The sequence below is a fragment of the Thermobia domestica genome, chromosome 1 (assembly GCF_964235325.1).
Source record: "Thermobia domestica chromosome 1, izTheDome1.hap1.1, whole genome shotgun sequence".
NCBI lineage: Eukaryota > Metazoa > Arthropoda > Insecta > Zygentoma > Lepismatidae > Thermobia > Thermobia domestica.
The window spans coordinates 100,080,465-100,103,615 of record NC_137454.1 but is presented as its reverse complement, the minus strand read 5'-3'; the positions used below and the strand labels follow the sequence as shown (position 1 = coordinate 100,103,615).

The 23,151-nt window shown below is 33.6% G+C and overlaps 1 protein-coding gene across 1 annotated transcript in view; it reads right to left on the bottom strand.

Annotated features, from left to right (window-relative positions):
- LOC145687639 (annulin-like) overlaps positions 1-23,151 on the bottom strand; it is a 73,118-nt gene that overhangs the window by 29,567 nt on the left and 20,400 nt on the right. The window contains exons 5-7 of the mRNA XM_081761107.1: positions 17,856-17,985; positions 12,976-13,205; positions 3,880-4,054 (exon numbers count right to left, since the gene is read on the bottom strand). Of these exons, the coding sequence (XP_081617233.1) occupies positions 3,880-4,054; positions 12,976-13,205; positions 17,856-17,985 (535 nt within the window). The remainder of the gene's footprint in view (positions 1-3,879; positions 4,055-12,975; positions 13,206-17,855; positions 17,986-23,151) is intronic.

Sequence of the window (23,151 nt, the reverse complement as noted above, 5' to 3'; positions counted from 1 at the left end):
AGTACGTTAGTATGGTAAATATGCTACTAGAAAGGGTAGGTTAGATTGGGTTAGTAGATTACGTTAGAGTAGGTTATGTTAGGTTGGTAAGGTAGGTTAGGTCAGTAAAGCACGCAAAGTTAACTTAGTGTTTGTATAATTTACAAGGACCAATATATCTTAATAGGTTTTCGCAGTACTATGAATTCCTATTTCACTTGTAATTGTTTCATACTAGTAACGCTACATTTGGAAACAAAAGACAACTTTTCTACATTGTGCAGAAAGAACTCAACGGCAGAAAATACGTAATACAGTTCCCTTTTATATGACTCATTTTAATTGTGCGATAGCAGTTGTCAGTTCAACATTAGTATCCTTACACTTGTAAACATAAAATACAGTTTTACTACATTGTGCAGAAATACTCTGCCTACGGAAATTAATACCGTTCTCTTTGGTATGAAGTTACTCATTTTAACCGTAAAATTACCATTTTTACGACGACCTATTCACAATCTGCACCTATCTTTGTTTTCAATAGAGATGCGTATGTTTGCAGTTACCAGACACTCCTCGTTCACTGCCTATTTTCTTCCATGCGTTCCTTAACATCACCGTATTCTGGTCATTTTTATGGTGCTTATTCTATGTTATGAGAGGATTATTAACTAAAGATAAATTTCTTCAAGTCGTCAGTTTTCAGATCACAACGATTGCATTCAGTACAGAAGTGAAGAAATCCTAGCAGCAAAATATCTTGAGTAACTTGCAGTAAAGAGAACGCCTGCAACCCTGTTTTCTTAGATGTCACTGAGCAAGCAGTTTTTTTTGTATATTATATATATATATATATATATATATATATATATATATATATATATATATATATATATATATATATATATATAATTACGAACTGACGTAACAAGCGTCCTGTTATATTTTGAGTTGTTGCCTTCATATTAGCACACGAGTATAATGAAATGTTCATATCGGAAGTAATTTTAAAAGTATTCTTATCACTTATTTGGTCTTTGTATTTCATAAATGAATTGATGCACTTTCTTCTAAAACATGAGCACCCTGGAATACAAGTCATTTCAGCATTTTTGCTGAAACATGAAGAATCAGAACTTCTTAAGGCATTTTTTGCATACTGACATGCAATTTTATTTTATTTATTTATTATTATTTTTTATTTATTTTTTTTTAAGGGAAAGGATCTCTTGTCATGAAAATTGATTGGAGAGCACCATCTTCTAACTTCCAAGCACAATCAGTATGAACTGCTAATCAAGGATTCTGCTCAGCTTTAGCCCAAACTAATGCTTGATACGAAGCACGTAATCTCCCTCTTTCATTGTATGTTAGTTACCTATGTCAAGTACTCTCTCGTGTACATATATTGATAAGTTCTCCAAATATTTTACAAATGATGTTCACATGTTCCATTGCTTGGTCTGACGGTATTCTGACAAATGGTTTGTTTGTAGTTTTAATGGCAAAGTTTCCTCTCAGCAATTGTTCATGAACTGCAGGAAATTCTTTCTCCAAATTCTCCACATCAGATAAGCAGACCCCCACCGTACGTAATTGAGAAGGTCATGAAATGCCATTAGCTTTAACATTTTTTTGAAATATGGAATATATTCCCCCATTGTCTTTCTCGTGAAGTTCAAAAGGATGCAAATGAGCTCTATGTAAAGAATCCAATACTCAAAGTATAATTTGAAGAGTTTTCCTCAATGAATCAAGAAACAAGTGCTTAATATCTTGTAGAAAGGAAAGGAATCTCTCAACATCACTTTGAGCTTGCATAAAATTTCTGCTCTAAAAGTCTTTACAGATACGTTTTACATTGTCCTCAATTATATGTAGCTCATCTTCGTAATTCACAAAGGAAAGCAAAGTTTTGAATCATGTCATTGAAGCTGTCCATACTGCTTTAAAAGTTATTTTATGCAGTCGCAAAAAACTATTGTTGTGCCTTTCCTCCAACACAGAAGCAGCTATTGTTTCTGACACTATACCACACTCTACCCAGCAATCTTCAAGGCCTGAGCTGGCAGTGCTCTCCAAGGGTGTCAAACCAGTATCGAATGAAAGCTACGTAGTAAAGAAATAACATTTTTTGTTTCATCTGATCGGAGCTACATCAACATTTTTACTTTTGATTTAAAAGCTTCAAAGTTTATCGCAACATCATTTTAATTTAGTTTCTCAGATATAATTTTTCACCTGGTAATGACAGTCCCTAGTGCCATATTCGTGAGCTGGATTAGGAATTAATGGGCACTACCCTGTAGTAGTGTTGTGCTATTCATCTTCTGTAATACACTTGTTAAGTGCTGTCCATAATGGCACTACATTCTTCACATTTCCTGTTCATGATCTTCTAAATAGCCAAGTCAAATCCTGATTTGGTGGAAACACTGATATAGAGTCTTTAACAGAAAAGTTGATGTGTGTCTTTGAAACTGTGTACTTCTTTGTTTTGAAAATATTGATGGTATGAGTTTGTTAAAGTCTCAAGGTACACTTTTCAAAGTGCTGTTTTTCCCCCAGTGGCAAAAATGAAGAGAGAACATTAGGTGGACCTTGTTGACATGCAACAATTTATGTGGCATGAAATTCTTCTCTTCTACCTAATGTGTCCTCTAAAATGTCAATATTATCTGCTGCATAATGGCTAAATCGGTTTAGTACAAGTTTTTCAGGAACCACTACTTTATTTTCTACAAACTAAGTTTTTCTGCAATAGTAGTATCAATGCGTCGAATTATATAATAAGAAACAGAACTTCCAGGAAGATGTACTGTGTTAATTAACTACTTTGATCTGCTTGCTTGATGAACAAGGATGCCTGTGCTAATATGTTTAGGAGTTAATTTTCCACTTTGGAAGTTACATAAATACCTTGACCTAGCAAAACAATTTGTCAGTCAATTTTGGTTCTGGGAAGTTCATCTTCAAAACCTTTATCATCATCACCACCTTCACTAGATAGAAAAATCCGGAGAAACTTATACAGACTTCCAAGGTAAGTATTGGCGTTCAGCATTTAAAGTTAACTGACTGCCATCCTCAATTCTAAGGAAAAGAAACAAAGTTTAAATTATGGAAAGAAGATTCTTTTTAACAGAAATTTATATAAAAATGTAAACTTTTCTACAAACAGAACTCCAGTCATCCTAAATGACAATATACTACTTTACATGAATGTACCTTAAGCTTGCAGTAATTTTATTGTTTCCTACATTTCTCGACGTCTTTCTATGCGGATCCGGCGCTATTTCTGATATTTTTTAATTCTACTACCATGTAAACATGGAAATCGATACCAAACTTGATACCAAATGACAACTAAATTTGTTTTTGAATTCGGACCGCCATATTGTCCGCCATCTTGAATTTTTGGTGACTCCATGAAATTTGCGAATGGCAAACATGATTTTCTACTTACATAGGTTATGAAAAATAGAAAAACAATAGTTGTCGCTTGTAGCAAAGAAAAGCTTAGGGATTACTTTTTGAAGCCTTGTTTGCGAAATATTTTATCCTACTACACGGTTGTTCCTTGAAAGGAAAGGATATGATGTGAAGCTTGATTCAGCATGCAGTATAACCAGGTTCCATTTAAAATTGTTTTGCTTTTTGCATCCTGTAGGAGGAACAGGGAAAGATGAAAAGGAAAACGATTCGCTATAATCATACCCTAACAAACTATTTTAAACAGAAACCTTATTAATTATGCTTGAAAAACAGTTGTCCCTCGTAGGAACTACTTTTCAGTTATGATCTGTAATCATTTATTGTCATTAAAAGCACTGTTGTGCACCATACAGAATACTGTGAAATACAATAGAATTTATGAGGAATGAGGGATGAACAAGTTACCTGTAGTAACGAGTCCTGAAAATACCCAGCATTGTCCATATTTGACAGGTTTTAGCTTTTCGTAATACTTCTGTAGAATTTGGGCGCTCCCGCTCCAGTACCAAGGCTCTTTTCCTCTAGTATAGTAGTCACTCCATTTACCCACTAGCACACCATTATCATCTTGTGAATTTACCTTAAAAAAACGAATATGGTCTGCTGAGCTTAAGTTCTTCGTCTACATTGTTGTGCTATCACAAATGGCTATGATATCTTAGTTTTATGGTGTTGAATACCATAGTACTTATGATTTTATGAATTATATACCTCTAAAGTCGGAAACACACTTAATTGTTTGCCTACTTCCAGAAAACATAGAAACACCAAATTTCGCATACATGTTCATCATATGATGTGAGTAACGGGAAAATTCCGATATCTTGAAAAAGGCAACATTTTCCATGTGAATGAAGTGTCGAAATTTTTCGTCGTTTCGAAATGCTGGTTTTTATAGTAGTTGCACACATAATAGAAACGTCATATTTTGTCAGGCAGTGAAGCTAGGAACATAGTTTGTGCTAGGAAAAAGAGCATTAAAATTAGTTTTCGATTGGAGGCACAAATCGAAAAAATGTGAAATTGTAACGGCTGTGTCTAGGACGTTGAAATTTCGAGGTGATGTTTATTCTGATGCGTAGTTTGCGAATCCGCCCTTAAACTTGAAAAAAGTAGTCATCTTCGGGGTAAGAAAGTGCTAGGAATGTTATAAGGGGGCGTCTAATTCTAGACAACTTGTAGACATGGTGGAATCACGAAATTGCGTTCAAGTGTGTAGATTACAGCCTAAGTAAGGGGAAAAATCGGACATGTTGGAAAAGTCGTTATCTTCGATTCAAGATGGCGGTTCAAAAGTTTGTAACCATGAAAATTGTAAGTTGTTCTGACGATAGGACAGTCATAGTTTGCTATACTCTTAAGGATGATGGGCAGTTTCAATGGAGAAACAAATCATTGGAGAAGTCGCCATCTTGAATGCAAAGTTGCCATATTGTTGAATTGGCTTGATCTGCCTTGTTATGAGCTATGTTAAGCATAATAGAACAATCATAAATCAACTTCCGAGCATGGCTCCGAGGTAACGTGTGAGCTTTCTAATTAGCAGGTCTGGGTTCTATTCCCGACTAAACGGTTTTGTATGTTTTTTCTTATCTCCATTTCTTCGTATTAGTAAAGTACTTTCTGTTCGTATTGCGGGAACAAAATATTTTCATTATTACATACGTAGAGGAAAAAGATATATTTACACGGCAACTTTTGAGATGGTCCCGAAACGAGGCAGTATGTTCGTGTAAAGTTTCGAGACAATACTGAAGTATTTAAAATCAAACATATGTAGCTTTGGAAATGGAGCATCACCAGTGTCTCTTTCGGAAGCAATGTTAGGAGGGGGGAGTATTAGCCCGGGGGCACTGCTGATATTCTATTTGTTATTGTATTATTTTGATCTCGCCAGGGGAACTCTGAGGAGGCAGTGTCCCCCAAAAAGAGTCTGAAAGAAACATTGAGCATCATTTTCACGATACAGTGTCCATACAAGACAACAATACTTTTTGTCTCGCGACAACAGTGTCTGCTTCAAACCGGAAATCATTGCAAAATATCTCTCTCCCCTTTTATGTCCCTCGTTAAGATACATGCGTATACCAAATTTGAAGTGAATACCACAAGTGGAAAGTATAAAATATTAATTTTAAGGAAATACACACACACACACACACACACACACACACACACACACACACACACACACACAGAGGAACGTACGCAGGGGGTGGGTCCTGGGGGTGCGGACCACCCCCGAAATTCCAACTTTTGTGTAAATTTAGCCTAATTTTAGGGACAAGTTTAGGAATTTCAATATAAAATACCCTGATATTGAGTATGGACCCCTCCGGAAATAAATTCCTGCGTACGCTACTGCACACACACGCTCATACACACACATACACACAAATGGGCACCTCTTGAAAATTGTCTCGTCGGCAGCGTACATAGTTATAATATATAAGATACGTGGAAAAGCGCCCCTTTCGATTTAATACTTTTAGTTGCGGGTCCGGTTGGAATGAAATGCCGTGTATAATAGAGTCAAGCTTATTTTCAATCACCTATGCTATAAAAATAAACTTTCAAAGAAATAAAGAAGTGAGAGAAAAACTATTTGGGAATCGAACCCAGGTCTCCTGCCCAGTAGGCTCACGTCGTTCCCCTACACTACTCAATTCCTTAGATTTTCGATTTCCTACTTACTGCTCACATAGTACTGGTACGTAGGGGCCGGCATCTGTGAATTACACCTCTAAAATCTGAATAGTAATCGTGTTATATATGCGTTTTTTAGTATCATTAAGGAAATGATGTCTTGTTATTTGATTGTAATAAGAAATGACAAATACACCATTCTAATACACTGTTCTACTACAATGCAGAAAGTGTTGTTGTTTAAGATGCTATAAACAAATTTTTGAAAAGCCTCCAATAATATTCATATTCTAAATTACCTAGTAAATAATCGTTTTCATTGAAAATGTAAGAGTAGAGACACAGGAAGACTGTATGCAATTGCGCAGTATATATAAACCTTTCAAGAAGTCTTGCTGCCCAATAAGTACATTTGTACCAAAGTACACCATTATAATACAGTGTGTACTACGTTACAGCGCAAAAACTAGTGTTCAATCAAATGTTACGAACCAGTGTTTAAAAAGCCTTAACAAAAATCATATTTGTAAACTATCTACAAATTGTAGTCTTCATTGAAAATACAAGACGAGAGATACTGGTAGACTGCAAGAAATTGTCCAGTAAACATGAAATATTTCAAAAAGTCTTGCTGCAGGTAATATGTACTACTATGCCGAAGGATTCCATTATAAGGGACTTTTCTACATTACAGTGCAAAAGTAGTGTTCTCTCAAACGTTACCAACAAATGTTTAAAAAGCCTTCAACAATATTCATATTTGTAAATCACCTACAAATTTTAGTCTTCATTGAAAATACAAAAATAAATATACAGGGAGACTGCAAGAATTTGTGCAGTATATATGAAACTTTTCAAGAAGTCTTGCTGAGGTAATATGTACAACTATGGCCAAGGTTTCCATTATAATTCACTGTACTATTTGGTCTAGGAATTAATTCGTGCGGGTGGACAAGAGATGGCGCAACGAACGGAGCGTCCCACAGTTCCGTGTATCCACACATGTGTTGCAAACCCCTGTCATCGCGTATCGTTCGTAGTATAGGGCAGTGGATTAAAGCGTCAACAACACCAGTTTGTAGTTAAGTGAACATGGCGCAATTTGTGCCTGATAAAGTGTTTTTGCGGGGTGTCCTGCTGCATTACTTTAACATGCAGAAAAGTGCGACTGAAAGTCATCGTATTTTGGTGGAAGTGTATGGTGACCATGCTCTAGCTGAGCGAACGTGTCAGAAGTGGTTTGCACGGTTTAGAAGTGGTGATTTCGGCTTGGCAGACCAAGAGCGAGCTGGACAGCCAAAAAAATTTCAAGACGAAGAATTGACAGCATTGCTCGAGCAGGATTCGTGTCAAACGCAGGAACAACTTGCAGCAGCATTAGGCGTTGATCAAACAACAGTCTCCAAACGCTTGAAAGCCATGGGAATGATTCAAAAGATGTCACATTGGGTTCCACATGAATTGAAAGACAGAGACGTTGAAAGACGAAAAACCATTTGCGAATTGCTGCTTCAACGACAGAGCAGAAAGGGGTTTCTGCATCGAATTATTACGGGTGATGAGAAGTGGATCCATTACGAGAACCCTAAACGAAAAAAGGTCTGGGTGAAACCAGGTCCATCACAACCAAAACGAGATATTCACTGTGCAAAGGTTATGCTGTGCATATGGTGGGATATGAAAGGTGTGGTGTACTATGGGCTGCTGCAACCGGGTGAAACTATGAATGGAGAACGTTATCGACGACAATGCGTTTGAAGCAAGCTCTGGCCAGAACACGACCAGAATGGGAGAACAGACATGATAAACTTATTGTTCAACATGATAACGCTCGCCCACATGTCGCAAAACCGGTCAAAACCTATTTAGAAAATGTCGGATGGGAAGTTTTACCCCACCCGCCGTATTCACCAGACGTTGCTCCTTCGGACTACTACTTGTTCGATTGCATGAACAACGATTTGATTGGACAGCGGTTTACTTCTTCAGAAGATATCGAAACATGGGTCTCTGACTGGATCGCTTCCAAGGATGAGGACTTCTTTCGCCACGGAATCCGTACATTGCCTGACAGATGGGCGAAAGTGGTGGCTAGCGATGGACAATATTTTTCTTAAGGTATTTATGTATTTTGTGTTTGTACTATAGCTTCAATGTGTGCGTACCAACCGCACGAATTAATTCCTAGACCAAATACATTATAGTACAAAAGTAGTGTTCACTCAAATGCTATGAAAAAAAATTAAACATTCTCCAACAATATTCATATTTGTAAATTACCTAGTAAATTGTATTCTTCATTGTAAATACAAGAATAAATGTACAGGAAGCCTCAAATATTCTCCCACTCATATCACAGATATGAATTACTTTTCCTGTAGGTAATATGTACAATTAACAACAACGACACTATTATAATACATTGTACTAAATTACACTGCAAAACATAATATTAAAAAAGTGCTACGAATAAATATTTAAAAGGCTGCAAAAGTTCACATTTGTAAACAGTGAGTGTTATCGGAAAATGCAAGGTTTAATAGGTAGGCTATTGGAAGACAGTGTCCGCTGTTTACGTTTCAGAAAATAAATTCTGTAATTGTCTCTAACATATATAGATGTGCGCAAAGTGTACATAATAAGCCATGTACATGATTGCCAGAGTAGAAGTAGTAATAGAGTTCTTTCTAATAAATTGTGTGTTTGCTTTTCAAAGTTACATGGAAGGAATAATACCGGTTGAATTGAAGTATGTGTTGGTAACAGTGTCTGCTGTAAAGGGAAGAATTCCTCAAGGAATAGTTTTCTAGAACTTGACACCTCATGGCAAAGACAGGACCGGGGGTCTGGGAGCGGAGCCCCCAGCGAGCTTTAGCGAGTACAGATATACAGGCTGATTCAAAAAGTTGGAAATTTTTAAAATTGAATAATTTCATGATTTTTTAAATCCCTAATAGTAAAAATAACGCCATTTTAGAATACATACAGTACAATTTATTTATTTATTTATTTATTTATTTATTTATTTATTTATTTATTAAGATGACATCATGCAGGTGAGCTATTATTTTTTGAAACATTAGTTCATTAAATTGTCATCGCATAACATGATCGTTGAGTTTCAGTTCCTGGACGATCTGCAGCTTGTATAGATGGCATTGTAAGTTTTAATTGCATGTACTAAATATTCTTTGAACACTTGAACTCTGCAACTGTAAAGATGTTGAGTGACGACAGATTGACGGACCTATGACAGTACCTCGAATAGCTTTGACATTGTTTGGTGTACAGATGGTTCGCACACAGTCTGGAGATTTCTTTTTCATTGCCGAACCAGTTTGCTCGAAATTAAGTATCCATGTTTTAATTACATGTGCTGATGGAACACAATCGTGGCGTCCTAAACTAAAATGACTGCGGAATTCTCTATGTGCCCCCTCCACACTGTCATTGTTCCTGTAAAATGCTTTGATCGTGAAAAAAACACATTGTGCACCATCAAGCATCCATGATAACTAAATGGCAGGATGTCGTTGACAGGTGAGCGTACGTTATTCAGTGTTACCAAATACCCACTGTTTCCAACTTCCAAAATTTTCCGTTTCTTCGAATCACCCTGTATTTGTAATTAGTTTGGACATTGATATAAACTGTATTTTCTTATTGCATAACAAAATTTGCATCTTATTGCGTAAACATTAAATTTTGCAATTACTAATTGTATTTTTGAACAGTGAGAGCCAGGACTTACATATGCTCCAAGTCTTATCTTTAGCAATATGTATGTACAGTATGTATGCACTTTCTATTTCCACACGTTAGCGAGTTAGTGTATTTATGTACTTGTGCGAGTTACTGTGTTTATTTCTCTTAATATGCGTAACTTGTATGTATGCTAATAGATGGAGTTAGTATCAATATTTATCACAGTATATGAATGTATCTATCTTAGAATTTATGCAACTATGTAGCGGATTTATCTACGACGTTACCACATTGTGAAATGTTTGGTTAACCGTAACGTCTAAAGCCATCGACAGATATAGCATTAATACTATACTTTAATATGTAGGATAATTTTCTGTTTAGTAGGCATTATTAGGGCGGGCGGACACACACACACACACACCTATAAAACCAGAATTGTACAAATTTTAACAGCGAAAGTGTAAAACCTTTTAACTCATCGAAACCAAACTTTTCAGGAGAGCAATAAAACAGTTTTGCTTTTACATTATCTTAAATGGAATACGAGGATTTAAAAAAAGTAAGTTTTTCACGTTTTTTTTATTGGGTTTTCGTTTACGAGCTTTTGTACACACGTAGTAGATTCAGATATGGGAAATTGAATAAAACCAAAATCTAAAATTCCATAAAAAGTGGGAGATACGAGGCTTTGCACTTTTGCTATTTATTTATAGTATATTGAATATTTAATGCTTATATAAGAATGCATTGTCTTGCAGTCAAGTTTAATATGGAAAAGTGTTAGTTTTCTTAAAAAGTTCTTTGAGGTTTCACCATTAGAATGTTAGGTCCTGGTAATCTACCCATATAGATAATATTGGGATTGCTTACTGATGTGCTTAAACACAAACTATTTGCTGAGCAAAACAATATATTCACATAAAAAACTACATGCGTGTTACAGTTTCGCCAACTAACATTTTGGCTTCATCAGACACTATGAGATACATGAGAAACGTGCAGTCTTATATACACACAAGAGCTGAGACATCTTGATTCTGATTGGCTCCTGGCAGCAGCCAATCCCCTTCAAGTATTCTAATTTGTATTTCCCTATACCGAGGCTTCCTATCTGTTGTAAATTACACACACATAAAAAGGACGATTTTAGCACAACTAATCTAAACTAACAAATAATTGACATAAATAATTAAATAATTATATAAATATATGTAAATAAATAAATAAAAAAATAAAAAATAAAAAATACACAAATAAATATATAAATAATTAAACAGATAAACATACAATTACGCATATGCTTAAAAAGACGACACACACATACAGTATATACACATACACTATAGAACCACATATATATATATATAAATATACCATTACATATATACATATATAAACACACGTATAGATATAACTAATATAGACTAAGAAGATGGGGGGCATCTCAACTTACAGAAAAGGGAGTAAGAGGCTTCTGCAAGTAATAAGGGAAAAAAGAAGGAAGAAGACAGAAGAAGAACAAGGGGTAATGATGGAGAAAAAAGGAGTTATTTATAAAATTCAGTGCGGCGAGTGTGATATGTGTTATATTGGGGAAACTGGAAAGAGACTAAGAGAGCGTATAAGACAACATAAGGATGACGTTAGGCTAGAAAGGAGCAAAAATGCGGTCTACAAACACGTAAGGGACACGGGACATTCAGTTAATTGGAATGAAGTGAAAATTCTAAGCGAGGAAGAAAGAAGCATAGTTAGGAAATGGAAGGAGGCACGGTTTATAGAAATGGAGGGTAATAAAGCTATGAACTGGAACTCAGGACTGATCATCGACCAACAGTGGAATAGGTTGTTAAAAAAGCTTAAAATATAAGATTCGGAATACACAAATCTATTATGGTTGTTGTATATATATATGTATATGTATGTGTGTGTATGTATATATATATATATATATATATATATATATATATATATATATATATATATATATATATATATATATATATATATATATATATATATATATATATATATAGATTGTCTCACACGTGTTTATGTATATATTAGTCTATATTAGTTATATCTATACGTGTGTTTATATATGTATATATGTAATGGTATATTTATATATATATATATGTGGTTCTATAGTGTATGTGTATATACTGTATGTGTGTGTCGTCTTTTTAAGCATATGCGTAATTGTATGTTTATCTGTTTAATTATTTATATATTTATTTATGTGTATTTTTTATTTTTTATTTTTTTATTTATTTATTTACATATATTTATATAATTATTTAATTATTTATGTCAATTATTTGTTAGTTTAGATTAGTTGTGCTAAAATCGTCCTTTTTATGTGTGTGTAATTTACAACAGATAGGAAGCCTCGGTATAGGGAAATACAAATTAGAATACTTGAAGGGGATTGGCTGCTGCCAGGAGCCAATCAGAATCAAGATGTCTCAGCTCTTGTGTGTATATAAGACTGCACGTTTCTCATGTATCTCATAGTGTCTGATGAAGCCAAAATGTTAGTTGGCGAAACTGTAACACGCATGTAGTTTTTTATGTGAATATATTGTTTTGCTCAGCAAATAGTTTGTTTGTGTTTAAGTATATACAAAGCAAAGCTTCTACTTATGGATAATATTACTGATGTGAAATTATCGTATTAAGTCTAAGTACCAATATCCTTTGAATTTCAAACTGTTATAGATCGCATCAATTTATGAGTACTAAAACGTCAAAAATTCAATTAAAATTGAACTAAAAGTTAATTACCTCAATACTGCAGATCAATGTAATTATTTAAAACTATCTAGGAAAGTTAATTCTTTGTGTGTGTTTAAATAATCTGTGTGCATGGATTTATGATGGTAACGGAAATACTGACATTTATGTTTATCAGACTCCGGCCCAGAAAGTGATGGGGAGAATGTTTTGGTAGTAATCAGTTTAGGTGGAATGAGCAATAGTTATGAAATTACTATTGTACGTTTTTAAAATACATACTTAACTATTTTAGAAATTCAACATTAGTATTACAAGATTAGTTCCTTTTCATGAAGTGGACCAAGTTTCTCTCTTTAAAGCTTTTTCACATTCAAAATTCAACATTTTAAAATTCAAAACAGGACTCACAGCAGCCGATACTACTCTTACAGTCTTCACAGGATCTCCTCTGTCTCTCAAATGAAGGCGGCCGACAGACGAAATTAGATACAGAGAACAATCCAAGATGTCTCTCTGAAATTGGTCGAAGCTCCAATAATATTGGGAGGGAGACCTGTAGGTTCCTTTGAAGAGAATGCCGTTGTCATTCATAACATATTCCTCTCTTTCTTCCTCCCCCTCCATAAAGACCTGATCCTCTGGAAATGAAAGATGTTGTAAAGATGTAATGAAATATTATAGACAGGTTAGACTATTTACCTTGAAACCTTTTTTTACTAATGAGTAACACAAGTATCGGTCGAGGACTGACATACCTTGCAGTACCACAAAATTAAGTGTTGTCACTCCAAGTTTATTTATTTATTTTTATTGCACTACCTCGGGTTATTACATAGTATTTCAAATGTACATGTTAAACGGGAAGGTTTTTATTCCCCGTTACAAACTAAGGACGCTATATCATTACGAACATCCGTTAACATTTGAATTTTGAAGGTCTCTCAACCGTAATAACACAAGACTGACGTGTTAATGCAGTTCGGAAGTTGCTTAGGGTCGAATACTATGACCCTGATAGAATTTATTTCCAAGTAGGAATGAAGTTACAATTGATTGAAAAATGTACTTTCTTAAAAATGTTCTGTTTCAAAGAAGTACTTGTGTATAACCCTTGTTGTGCTTATTATTATAAAAGTTTAATAATTTATTTGACTTGAGTAGTCATTTTAGCAGCTGTTAGGTCTTTCCTACAAATGCTAAAACAAATTTTACTTTTAAAAAAATAATATAGCTGTGTCATTCTTTGGCAACGGTAATTTGACTTATTTTAAATATGTCAAAATTATAATTCAGAATGTGTGTGTTCTACTACCCTATTCCTTGTATTAATTAAAAAATATTAATTGTAAATACGCAGAATTCTTACGAAGTAAATTTTAAAAAAGACAAACTACAGAAGAATTTTCTAGCTAAATACTGAAAATCGTGTATTGTTTAGATTAATTTTTTATTCACAACAAAGTATGTATGACCATTTTAAATAGGAAAGAAAATATTCTGTAATTAACATCTAGTAACAGCTGATCTGGATTCATCTCAATTTTCATAATAGCTCTCTCTAAACTATTTTCAATAGTTATTCAATTCTAAAATTTTTAATAAAATAAATTTCAAATTTTCTTACAAAGTTGAACATGCATAAGTCATGAAATAAGAAATCGTTTTCTGTACATGCAATACAATGTCAGGATACCAATCAATTGTAGGTAGTATGATAATTTTGTATGTATCTTACTCATTTTATAACATCAACTTTAATATTGACCTCTACATAACTGAAAATTACATACCATTCGTATTCTATAATTCACATTTCATTCCTTATTATTAAACATTATCAGCACATTATCAGCACATTATCAGCATGCAACTGTACCAGAATCAAAATGGGGAAGAAATCTGATCTAAATATTTGTGTAAATTAATTTTGTATTCACCAGCAAAGAATAGTTTTAAATAAAAGTATCCATTGATTTGTCACTGTTCCATTGACAATTTTCTGTGATTATATAATTGAAGACTACAGGGGAAAAAAAGGAGGTAAGTCAAGAAATGATCGAAAATGAGTTAACAGCAGAATAATGTAGTCTGAAAGGTGAAGTTTGCATGGACTAAATCCCAGAGTAAGAAGGTTAGTCACTAAGAAATTTATTGTTAAAGAGTGCCTACAAGCGAAGAAGTAGGTAAGTCAGTGGAAAACAGGGCAATTGTGTAAAATTATAATAAAAAAACTGACTTGCCTCGTTTTTCCCCTATGGTCTTCATATATAATAAATAGTATTCTTCAGAACAAAAGATTTTACTTTTACTAATCTAAAGTCATTGAATTAAAAAAACAATTACATTTTTGTTCACCAAGACATTTTCATTCTAATAATAAAAAATAAGTATGTAGTAAAGTATTGTAAAGTGATCATATAAATACAGTTATTTTACTCTTGGAAGGAAGGACTAAAACGTAGCAACACATTTTCGTTGTCTTTACCATGCTTTCAAAATTTCAACTTCTGGTAGTGAAAGTAATTTGAAGTGTAATATTAAAACTGCAAAAACGTTATTCTTAGTTCTAACTTAATTTTGAAGCCAAAATAAGGGTTAAGTTTTTTTTTTCTGTAATGCTCAAGATTTATTAATCAGCAAACCAGATTAAATATGTTGAATCACAGATGATATAAATAGGTATTTTAAAGATATTTCCCAAATTATTTGGTTTAATAGATTTTCTTCCACACATTCAGTTTAATATTTCTTTTTGAGCTTTATTAATTATATTTCAGATGTGACAGCTTATTTCCGCTAAAATTACCAAAATTGCTAAATGTCTTCAGGAATGAAAATTAAATACAATTGCGGTACATTTGCACTACTATAATTTCAACCCCAGACGTTCCTCAAGATTAGGGTTTCACATGTTTATGATAACATTAAAACATATGGAAATGTAAACAAAAATAGAAGACTAGGAATATGTAATCCTATTTAATAGTCATCGGATTTACTGGTTGAATGATTGAAATTGTTTATTCCAATTCAAGAAACTGAATATTTAGAATATTAAAATGAAAACTTTAGATGAACTGAGAAGAATTTTCCTAAACATATGCATTTCAATGAGTTTAAATTGATTATTAGGCCCACATAAGCTGGTCAAATCACCGCATGAATAACTGCTGTAAACCAAAACTTGGAAAAAATTTATTAATACACGAAATTTGCAAAATTATGACATTATAAAGGAAATTAACACTAAGAAAAAATACAAAATTGGATTCCTACATTTGAATAAGTATTATATCAATTCACGTACGTAGTTTTCAACACATTTAAAGATCATAATGCCATTTACAGCAATTTGAATCTCAACCCATTCTGGAGATTAATGAAAATTGATAAAGTTTGCAACATTGCTAGAAGTTATGAGACTGCGAGAACCTGTTTTAATTGAATACCGAATACCAAAAACTATTGCTGTAATGTTACAGAAGCAGATAAAAACAAATATTTTAAAACAATTTCCCCACAATTATGTAATTTTAAGCTATATAACAATCTCAATATTTCTCATCTTCGAAACGGATTGAGATATTAGGTTCTTGTAAATGGCATAGTAATCTTTACGTTTAATAAAAAGCACATTTTCGAAATAAAACTTTAGAAGTTAAAATTTCTAATTCACTTAATAAATATTTTATTTATTAGAAATACACATGTCAAACTTGTCGTAGTTTTAGATACTAAGGTACTTCCGATATGCGTCGACACGTTCTTCTTTCTTGTGTTGTTTTAGAGGCCTTTAAAAATTTGGATGTTTACGGATGTTTATGATACTATAGTGTCCTTGGCTTTAACCACTAAATAATAAATTTGGAGTTGTTAGTATGTAAATTTGAAATAAGTAATAACCTTGCGTATTGCCATAAAAATAACTTTAGTTGGCAACAATCTTGTGGTATTGCGAAGTATGTCTTGTGGTATTTTCTCTGCAGACATTTTCACAGAATTTCATCGAATTTTATAATTATTTATTTAAAAGTTACAAAGGTTTTTCAAGATAAATGACTCACAATAGACAAGGATGAGTAACATCTATTCATAGTAAGTATGGTGGTTTAAAAACTAAAATAGTTTCATAAAAGGCGACGAGAAAGTGACACAGTGGTAGATCTCATATCTTTGGTGTGTAGAGTATCTACTGTACTTTGATCCTCTGCCAAAGTGCCAAGTAAGTTAGTAGATGACAACATCGTGTCCTTGGGTATTTCTGAGAGTTCTCCCTTTTCCTCGCACATTCTCAATTCCACTAGTTACTCCATTCACTTGCCCTAATCATTCATCTCTCTTAGCCTAAAGAACAATCATTGGATGTTAAACTAAAAAAAAAAAATCCATAGCAGGCAGTATTTACTTGCTTGAATACGAGGTTGGAGTAAAATGAAATGAAATTAAGTTTTACGTTCCACGATTATACTGGCTGGGCTAAAGGAGACTGATGAGAACTGGATAAAATGGTGAAATGAAGAAAGTGGGAAGAAACTAGAGAACCGCATGAAAACCCATGCACACATTTTTTCCACCACGAAGTTTACTTGGCGCGAGTTGATATCGAACCAAAGACCCCATGCACCAGAGGTGAACGCTCTACCACTGAGCCACCGCGGCCCAAGAGATTGGAATGAATGAGATGCTGCAGAAGTCTTTTTGCACTCGTCAATGCCCAAGTTAGTATAGGTATTATTTGTGGAAAGTGCCGATTGAACTTGAAACAAAAATGTTAAGTGACAGACAGAACAATCACATAGGAGGAAGCAAGAAATAGGTCAAGTATAAATACCAAGACAAGGACAATGCGGGTAAGACATTGAGGTAACGAATTAAAACTTTAGAAATAGTTCGGTGGTAACCTCCGATCAGTGTTGGCAAACCTGCTGGTAGGGAAAAGTGACTTCGAAGTCTAGCATTATTAGAAAAATTTACAAGCATATGTTAAATATTTGTCTACCTCCACAGAATGCACACAATGACGAGTCTTCGCCATGGAGTAGAAATTCATGTGTTACATGTGAATGTCCAACGTGAAATTTAGTTACAATTAGTTTTTTGTTGAGAATATCGAGCTGATGGTCCATATACCAAGTGGAGCTGGTGGTCCATATACTGGAGTCAAACCTCGGTTCAGCCGAAAATGCTACAGAATATTCCTAGATGTTTTTTTGTATATGCAGTAAACATCTGGGTAAGGACTAGCTTTATACTAACCAAAAGTAATAATTAGAAACTTAAAAACTTACCTTTACACCAAGCGTTAAACAATACATAGAAGGGATTTGGATGCTGATAGGAAAGAGCGCTTCCTTCCGTGCATTTAGTATCCATTTCCAATTCCCATTGTCCAACAATAGCGTCTGGGGCCGGTGTGATCTGAAAAATAAAAGTACTAATAGAGTCTGGTTTGAATGTTCTATATTATAACCCATTTACCTAACGTAAGAAAGGGGAGCAACAAGTCTTCTGCCAGTTTTCCGTATGGATGATTCAAAATATTGGAAACTAAAAACTTAAGAATCTATCATGAAACGAACTAGAAGTAGTTTGATCACAGAGTTCGGAACTGAGTAATTATAGTTCCACTCACCTACATAAATTCTCATCTGCTCATGTGTTACTCGATATTCTTCTGATGCAAAGCGCACTTTGTTCTGTTAAACTAGATACTCGAGGAGGAAAAAAAAAGTATGGGTTTTTGGTTTCATAAATATTTCTAAAATTACAAAATATTGAATTTAAAATAAAACCACATGTGTAACTACCTGAACCCTTTATTTACTAACGGTACTTTAAAGTACCACCGGAAAGAAATCATTATGGGAAAGGACTCGTACGTTGTGTTCGAACGGTACTCCCTGGGAACAGTTTTCTGTTTTGCAAATCTACTACTAATAGCTGACACCATGATGAAGAAAGATATTTCCCGCTAAAGCTATTTTGTTTCAGATAGGCAAAAAGGCTGAGTCGCTGTTTCCACTATCCAGTGTTTGAGAGATCCGCTAACTAATAAAGTTAGGTGCTTGGATATTTTTTATTTTTATCTACACGCTTGGTAGTCATGTATTCATTATTAAGTTTTGGAATCCTTTGTTGTGTGCGAGAGAGCCAACTTAGAAGTACCGTCCGGCCGGAAAGGTATAATATATGGCTCTTTTTACTTTTTTGATTTTTTTTTTAAAGGAAGAATGTAGTTTACCCTTCTCCTCGAATTGTAGTTGAAAGTGCTTTGAATAACAAGCAAACATATCTGACTCAGATGTAAGTAGTGGCGTCCTGGGGGTGAGGGGTCATTTCTTTCCATAATTGTTTTTATCACAATGTATATTTGGAAAAATCTTAAAAATTGATACCAAACATTTAACGTGAGGAGTTTCAGATAAATGAAAGTAAATATTCATATTATTTAGTCGTAAATTGATGCATGTGATGGTGGAATGGGACATTCTCGCAAATTTTATTATAGGCCTTTTTTCTAGTCATCAGATGGATCCAGCGGTATGAATGAAATTTGTCGTTATTTTTGCGACACTGTACAGCTGGATCCATCTGATGAATTGTGAGAATTAATTATTAATACATTTGGAAATTGTAATGTGAAGTGTTGCTGTGCACTATACATTATCAACTTATTTTGAAGAATGGTAGAAATAATTTAGGAGTAAGAAAAGCGTATCTGTAGGGGTATGGAGCAATTCTCAGGAAATTTCTTATTACTATATTTTATATATATATATATATATATATATATATATATATATATATATATATATATATATATATATATATATATATATATATATATATATATATATATATATATATATATATATATATATATATATATTTTACAAAATTTCTATCCTGTCTAAATATACTATACCTATTATCTAAAATTTTATTATCATATACAGTTAGCTTTAACCAAGTCTCAGTAATAATTATATCAAAATTAGCAGCTAGAACACTTTTGTACAATTCACTTAATTTAGTACTTAATCCTCTTATATTTCGGTAGTAACATGAAATACATTTACTCTTAACATTCATATTGCTTAGAACAACGGAAGACGTTAGGAAACTAAATGAATATACAGCTGTATCTTCAGCATTTTTCTTAATAGACCAAGGGCCAAGGAGGTGATAACTCCCCCCTAAGGAACTTTTGCCACTATATTAGAAATGTTCCTTAGAGTCCTTAGAATCAAAAAATAGTTGTTGGTCAACATATAAGTGCAACACCTGGGTTCTGGGGCCCTTAACCCTTTAGCATCCGTGTGTATTTACAGACATCGATGGGATCTCTTTAAATGACCGTAGATCAGACCGTTAGTACAACACTGGAACAAGTTATACCTCAATCGATAAGAGTGTAGGGCTTTCAGTTTACGTAAGAAGTGAGACTTTCTACGTACAAAGGAAAACTAATTGAAGGATATTTAAGAAAATTTCCCTTAAAAAGTTCCTTCTCGCGATTCTTTTAGTTATTACGTGGCAACACTGCAAACTAGGTGAATAATAAAATTTATTTAGGTGTTCTGTCATATTCAACTTAAACTGAAACTTTCGTCTTGATGCATCAAATAGCAGAGAAATATGTATTTTATATTCTTCACAGGGTTCATACTAATTGATTTTAATGGAAGTACGAGTGTGACTGTGTCAATGTTCCGTTTTATTTTTCTATAGAAAACAAGTGATACAAATTATTCTAGTTTATTTTCTCATTCGTTATATCCTGAGAGATTCCCAGTACCGAGAAATCTCCCAGGAAGGTTTTATCGTTTGCTAGTCCATGGTATAATAGAATATTTCAAAGCAATAATTTTACTGTTGTGCGGGTTCATTATGTTCCTTTGAAAATATTTGTTTTGGTATTTTACAATGAATACACCTCCAAATATGTCTGCTGGTATGTGAAGTTATCAAACAATTCTCGAAGTTATTGCGTAGAACATGTATTCTTAATACATATGCACACAGATAATCGCACTTAATATAGTATGTAATATGTAGTTTTTTTTAATTGCCGTAATACTAAACAATTTGTTATATTCTTTATGTTCGTGCCTGTAAGTTTATAATAGTAGCACATTCGCTCTGAAATCCACGTGTTCAGTTCTTCTGGAGAAGAATGCCAAACAAAAAGAAGCTAGACAGAGACAATTGCAACAAGAAAAGGGATTACTGTTGTGAAAAATCGAAAATTCTGTGTAATCCACTATGCATGAAACGAAACACGAGGACGACAAATTTCATAAAAAAAAAAAAAAAAAAAAAAACCCTTCCATAATAACTTTCAGGTCAAAGTACTGCGGTAAGAGACTGACAATGCAAAACTACACCGTTTAACATCAATTTGCATTAAAATTCCTACAGAATAAGACACAAACACGGTCCATCGCTGAAACTACCAAAATTTCACAAAATTACCACGATTGCTAAGTCAGTCTGCTGAATCATATGTGACGGAAAATTGTACAATCTTAGTGAATAATTCACCATATTTGGAGCGTACTGCTACACTGCAGTATGTAGCAGACATCCTGTTTAACAAGGAGTAGTGTGTATTTGGCCAGAAACAGAACTAAAATGGGGATCACGAAAAAAGGGAAAGGGTATTTCATGGGAAACTAGTGACATGTGCTACTAGAATAGCTAAACGTGTCATTAAAGGAACACCTATTCGATAGGAACACGAATCACTACTGTTACTTATTCAAGAAGTGGATTTAATAGCAGCCGAAATGAGGTACCACAATTGGCACCAGATCGTCGAGCTGAAATTGTTCATGGAAGAAACATACCTAAAGATAAATTCATTGAAGGCGCAGTCTACAGGTATGTCTTAGTTTCTCATGCAGGTTTATTGTTACTGTGAGCTTTTATTAATCACCATCGACAAACGTCAGATCTTTTGTGGCTGCCCACGGCAAAATTGCTACATGCCAAGAGCTTAGACTTACCACATTTTTTTAGTTTAATCTATCCTTTTAGATGCAAGTAATACAGGCCAAAATCTTCGGAAAACCCGTGTCGCCAAATTTTTAACTGTTTGTTCAACAGCTTCAGGTATACAATGGTTAATGTCAAAACAGATGCTCCTGGGTATAACAGTCATATCTCAGAAGCAGAACAGAATAACTGCTCAACTGTAAGGGCCACTCATATTCATATTCACAAATATTTGGATTAGAAACAGCAATGTATGATTGTGTTGTCGAAAGCGGTGATGACTTCCAGCCGTCAGTCTTAAAGATTCATCTGTGTTCTCCCCATTTTGATGTGATAATTTCCGAGGATTTGTATATCACTTCCGAGGATTCGCATATCATGAAGGTAATTCCGAAAATCTGAGAAAATAATCTATAAATATGTTTATAATAAAGTAAAGAATGAAATTACTATAAACCAACATGGATTTATGGCTGGTAAATCTGTAATAACTAATTTAGCAGGTCTTATGCATTATACGCTTCCAGTTATTTGGGCTGGTGGTCAAGTTGGCGCTATTTACTTGGACTTTGCTAAGGCATTTGATAAATTATCACATCACTTATTGGTAAATTGAAAAGATATAACTTGTCTGTGTTATTGATTGGTTGACTTCATATTTAAATTAAAGGAAATTTGTGGTAAAATATAAAGGGAAACTGTCTGCTATTCATAGTAATACCTCCGGGGTACCCCTGGGTTTTAATCTTGGTCCTCTATTGTTTTTGCTGTATATTAATGACATTTGTGTTGATTTAACTTGTAAATATCTGTTATATACTGATATTAAAATTTTCAGTCAAATTAAGTCCAAATAAAATAAAGATACTTTGCGAAAAAAAAAAAAAAAAGATCTCAGTGAAATGATCCGAAGATAATTCCCTACCCCCTGAACTTTAATAAAACACAAGGAATAACATTTGAGGAAAGTTAACCCATCTACAAATACAAGATAGGAAATGAACATATCCAATTCGTTAAGCGTGTTAGAGATTTAGGAGTAATATTAGATGAAAAATTGCTTTTTCAGAAAAATCTTCAGGTTGTAATCTCCAAAGCTAGGAGGAATTTAACAATGCTCAAATGGTTATGTCGAAACTTTACTAATATTAACACCTGCAAATTTTTTTAACCAACACCTAATTTTTTCATGAATTCTGCATTGAGATTTTGTTCTGAAGAACTTTTTCTCTTTAAAGATTCCTCACAGAAACATTAGGAAATTGTTCCGTTTATTAGTAAATACCTAATTAAGTTTTCAATATATAAAAGTATGGAAACAGCTAATAACTTTTATCCGGTTCTTGATTTGTTTCATAAGAGTTTCAAAAAGGTGCGTGAATTATTTTTTAATTTTTTAATAAAGTATGAACTGTCTCAGTTTTCACTAAATACTGTATGGATTTAGTGTATTTGTTTTATATTTTGTATTTTTTAAAAAAAAAAATCAAATTGTAAGAACCTTTTTAATTCTGAACAGATACACATGTTTGTTTCTTATTTTTATTGTATTTCTGGAGGTCATTTTTGTAAAGTTTGCAAGGTGCC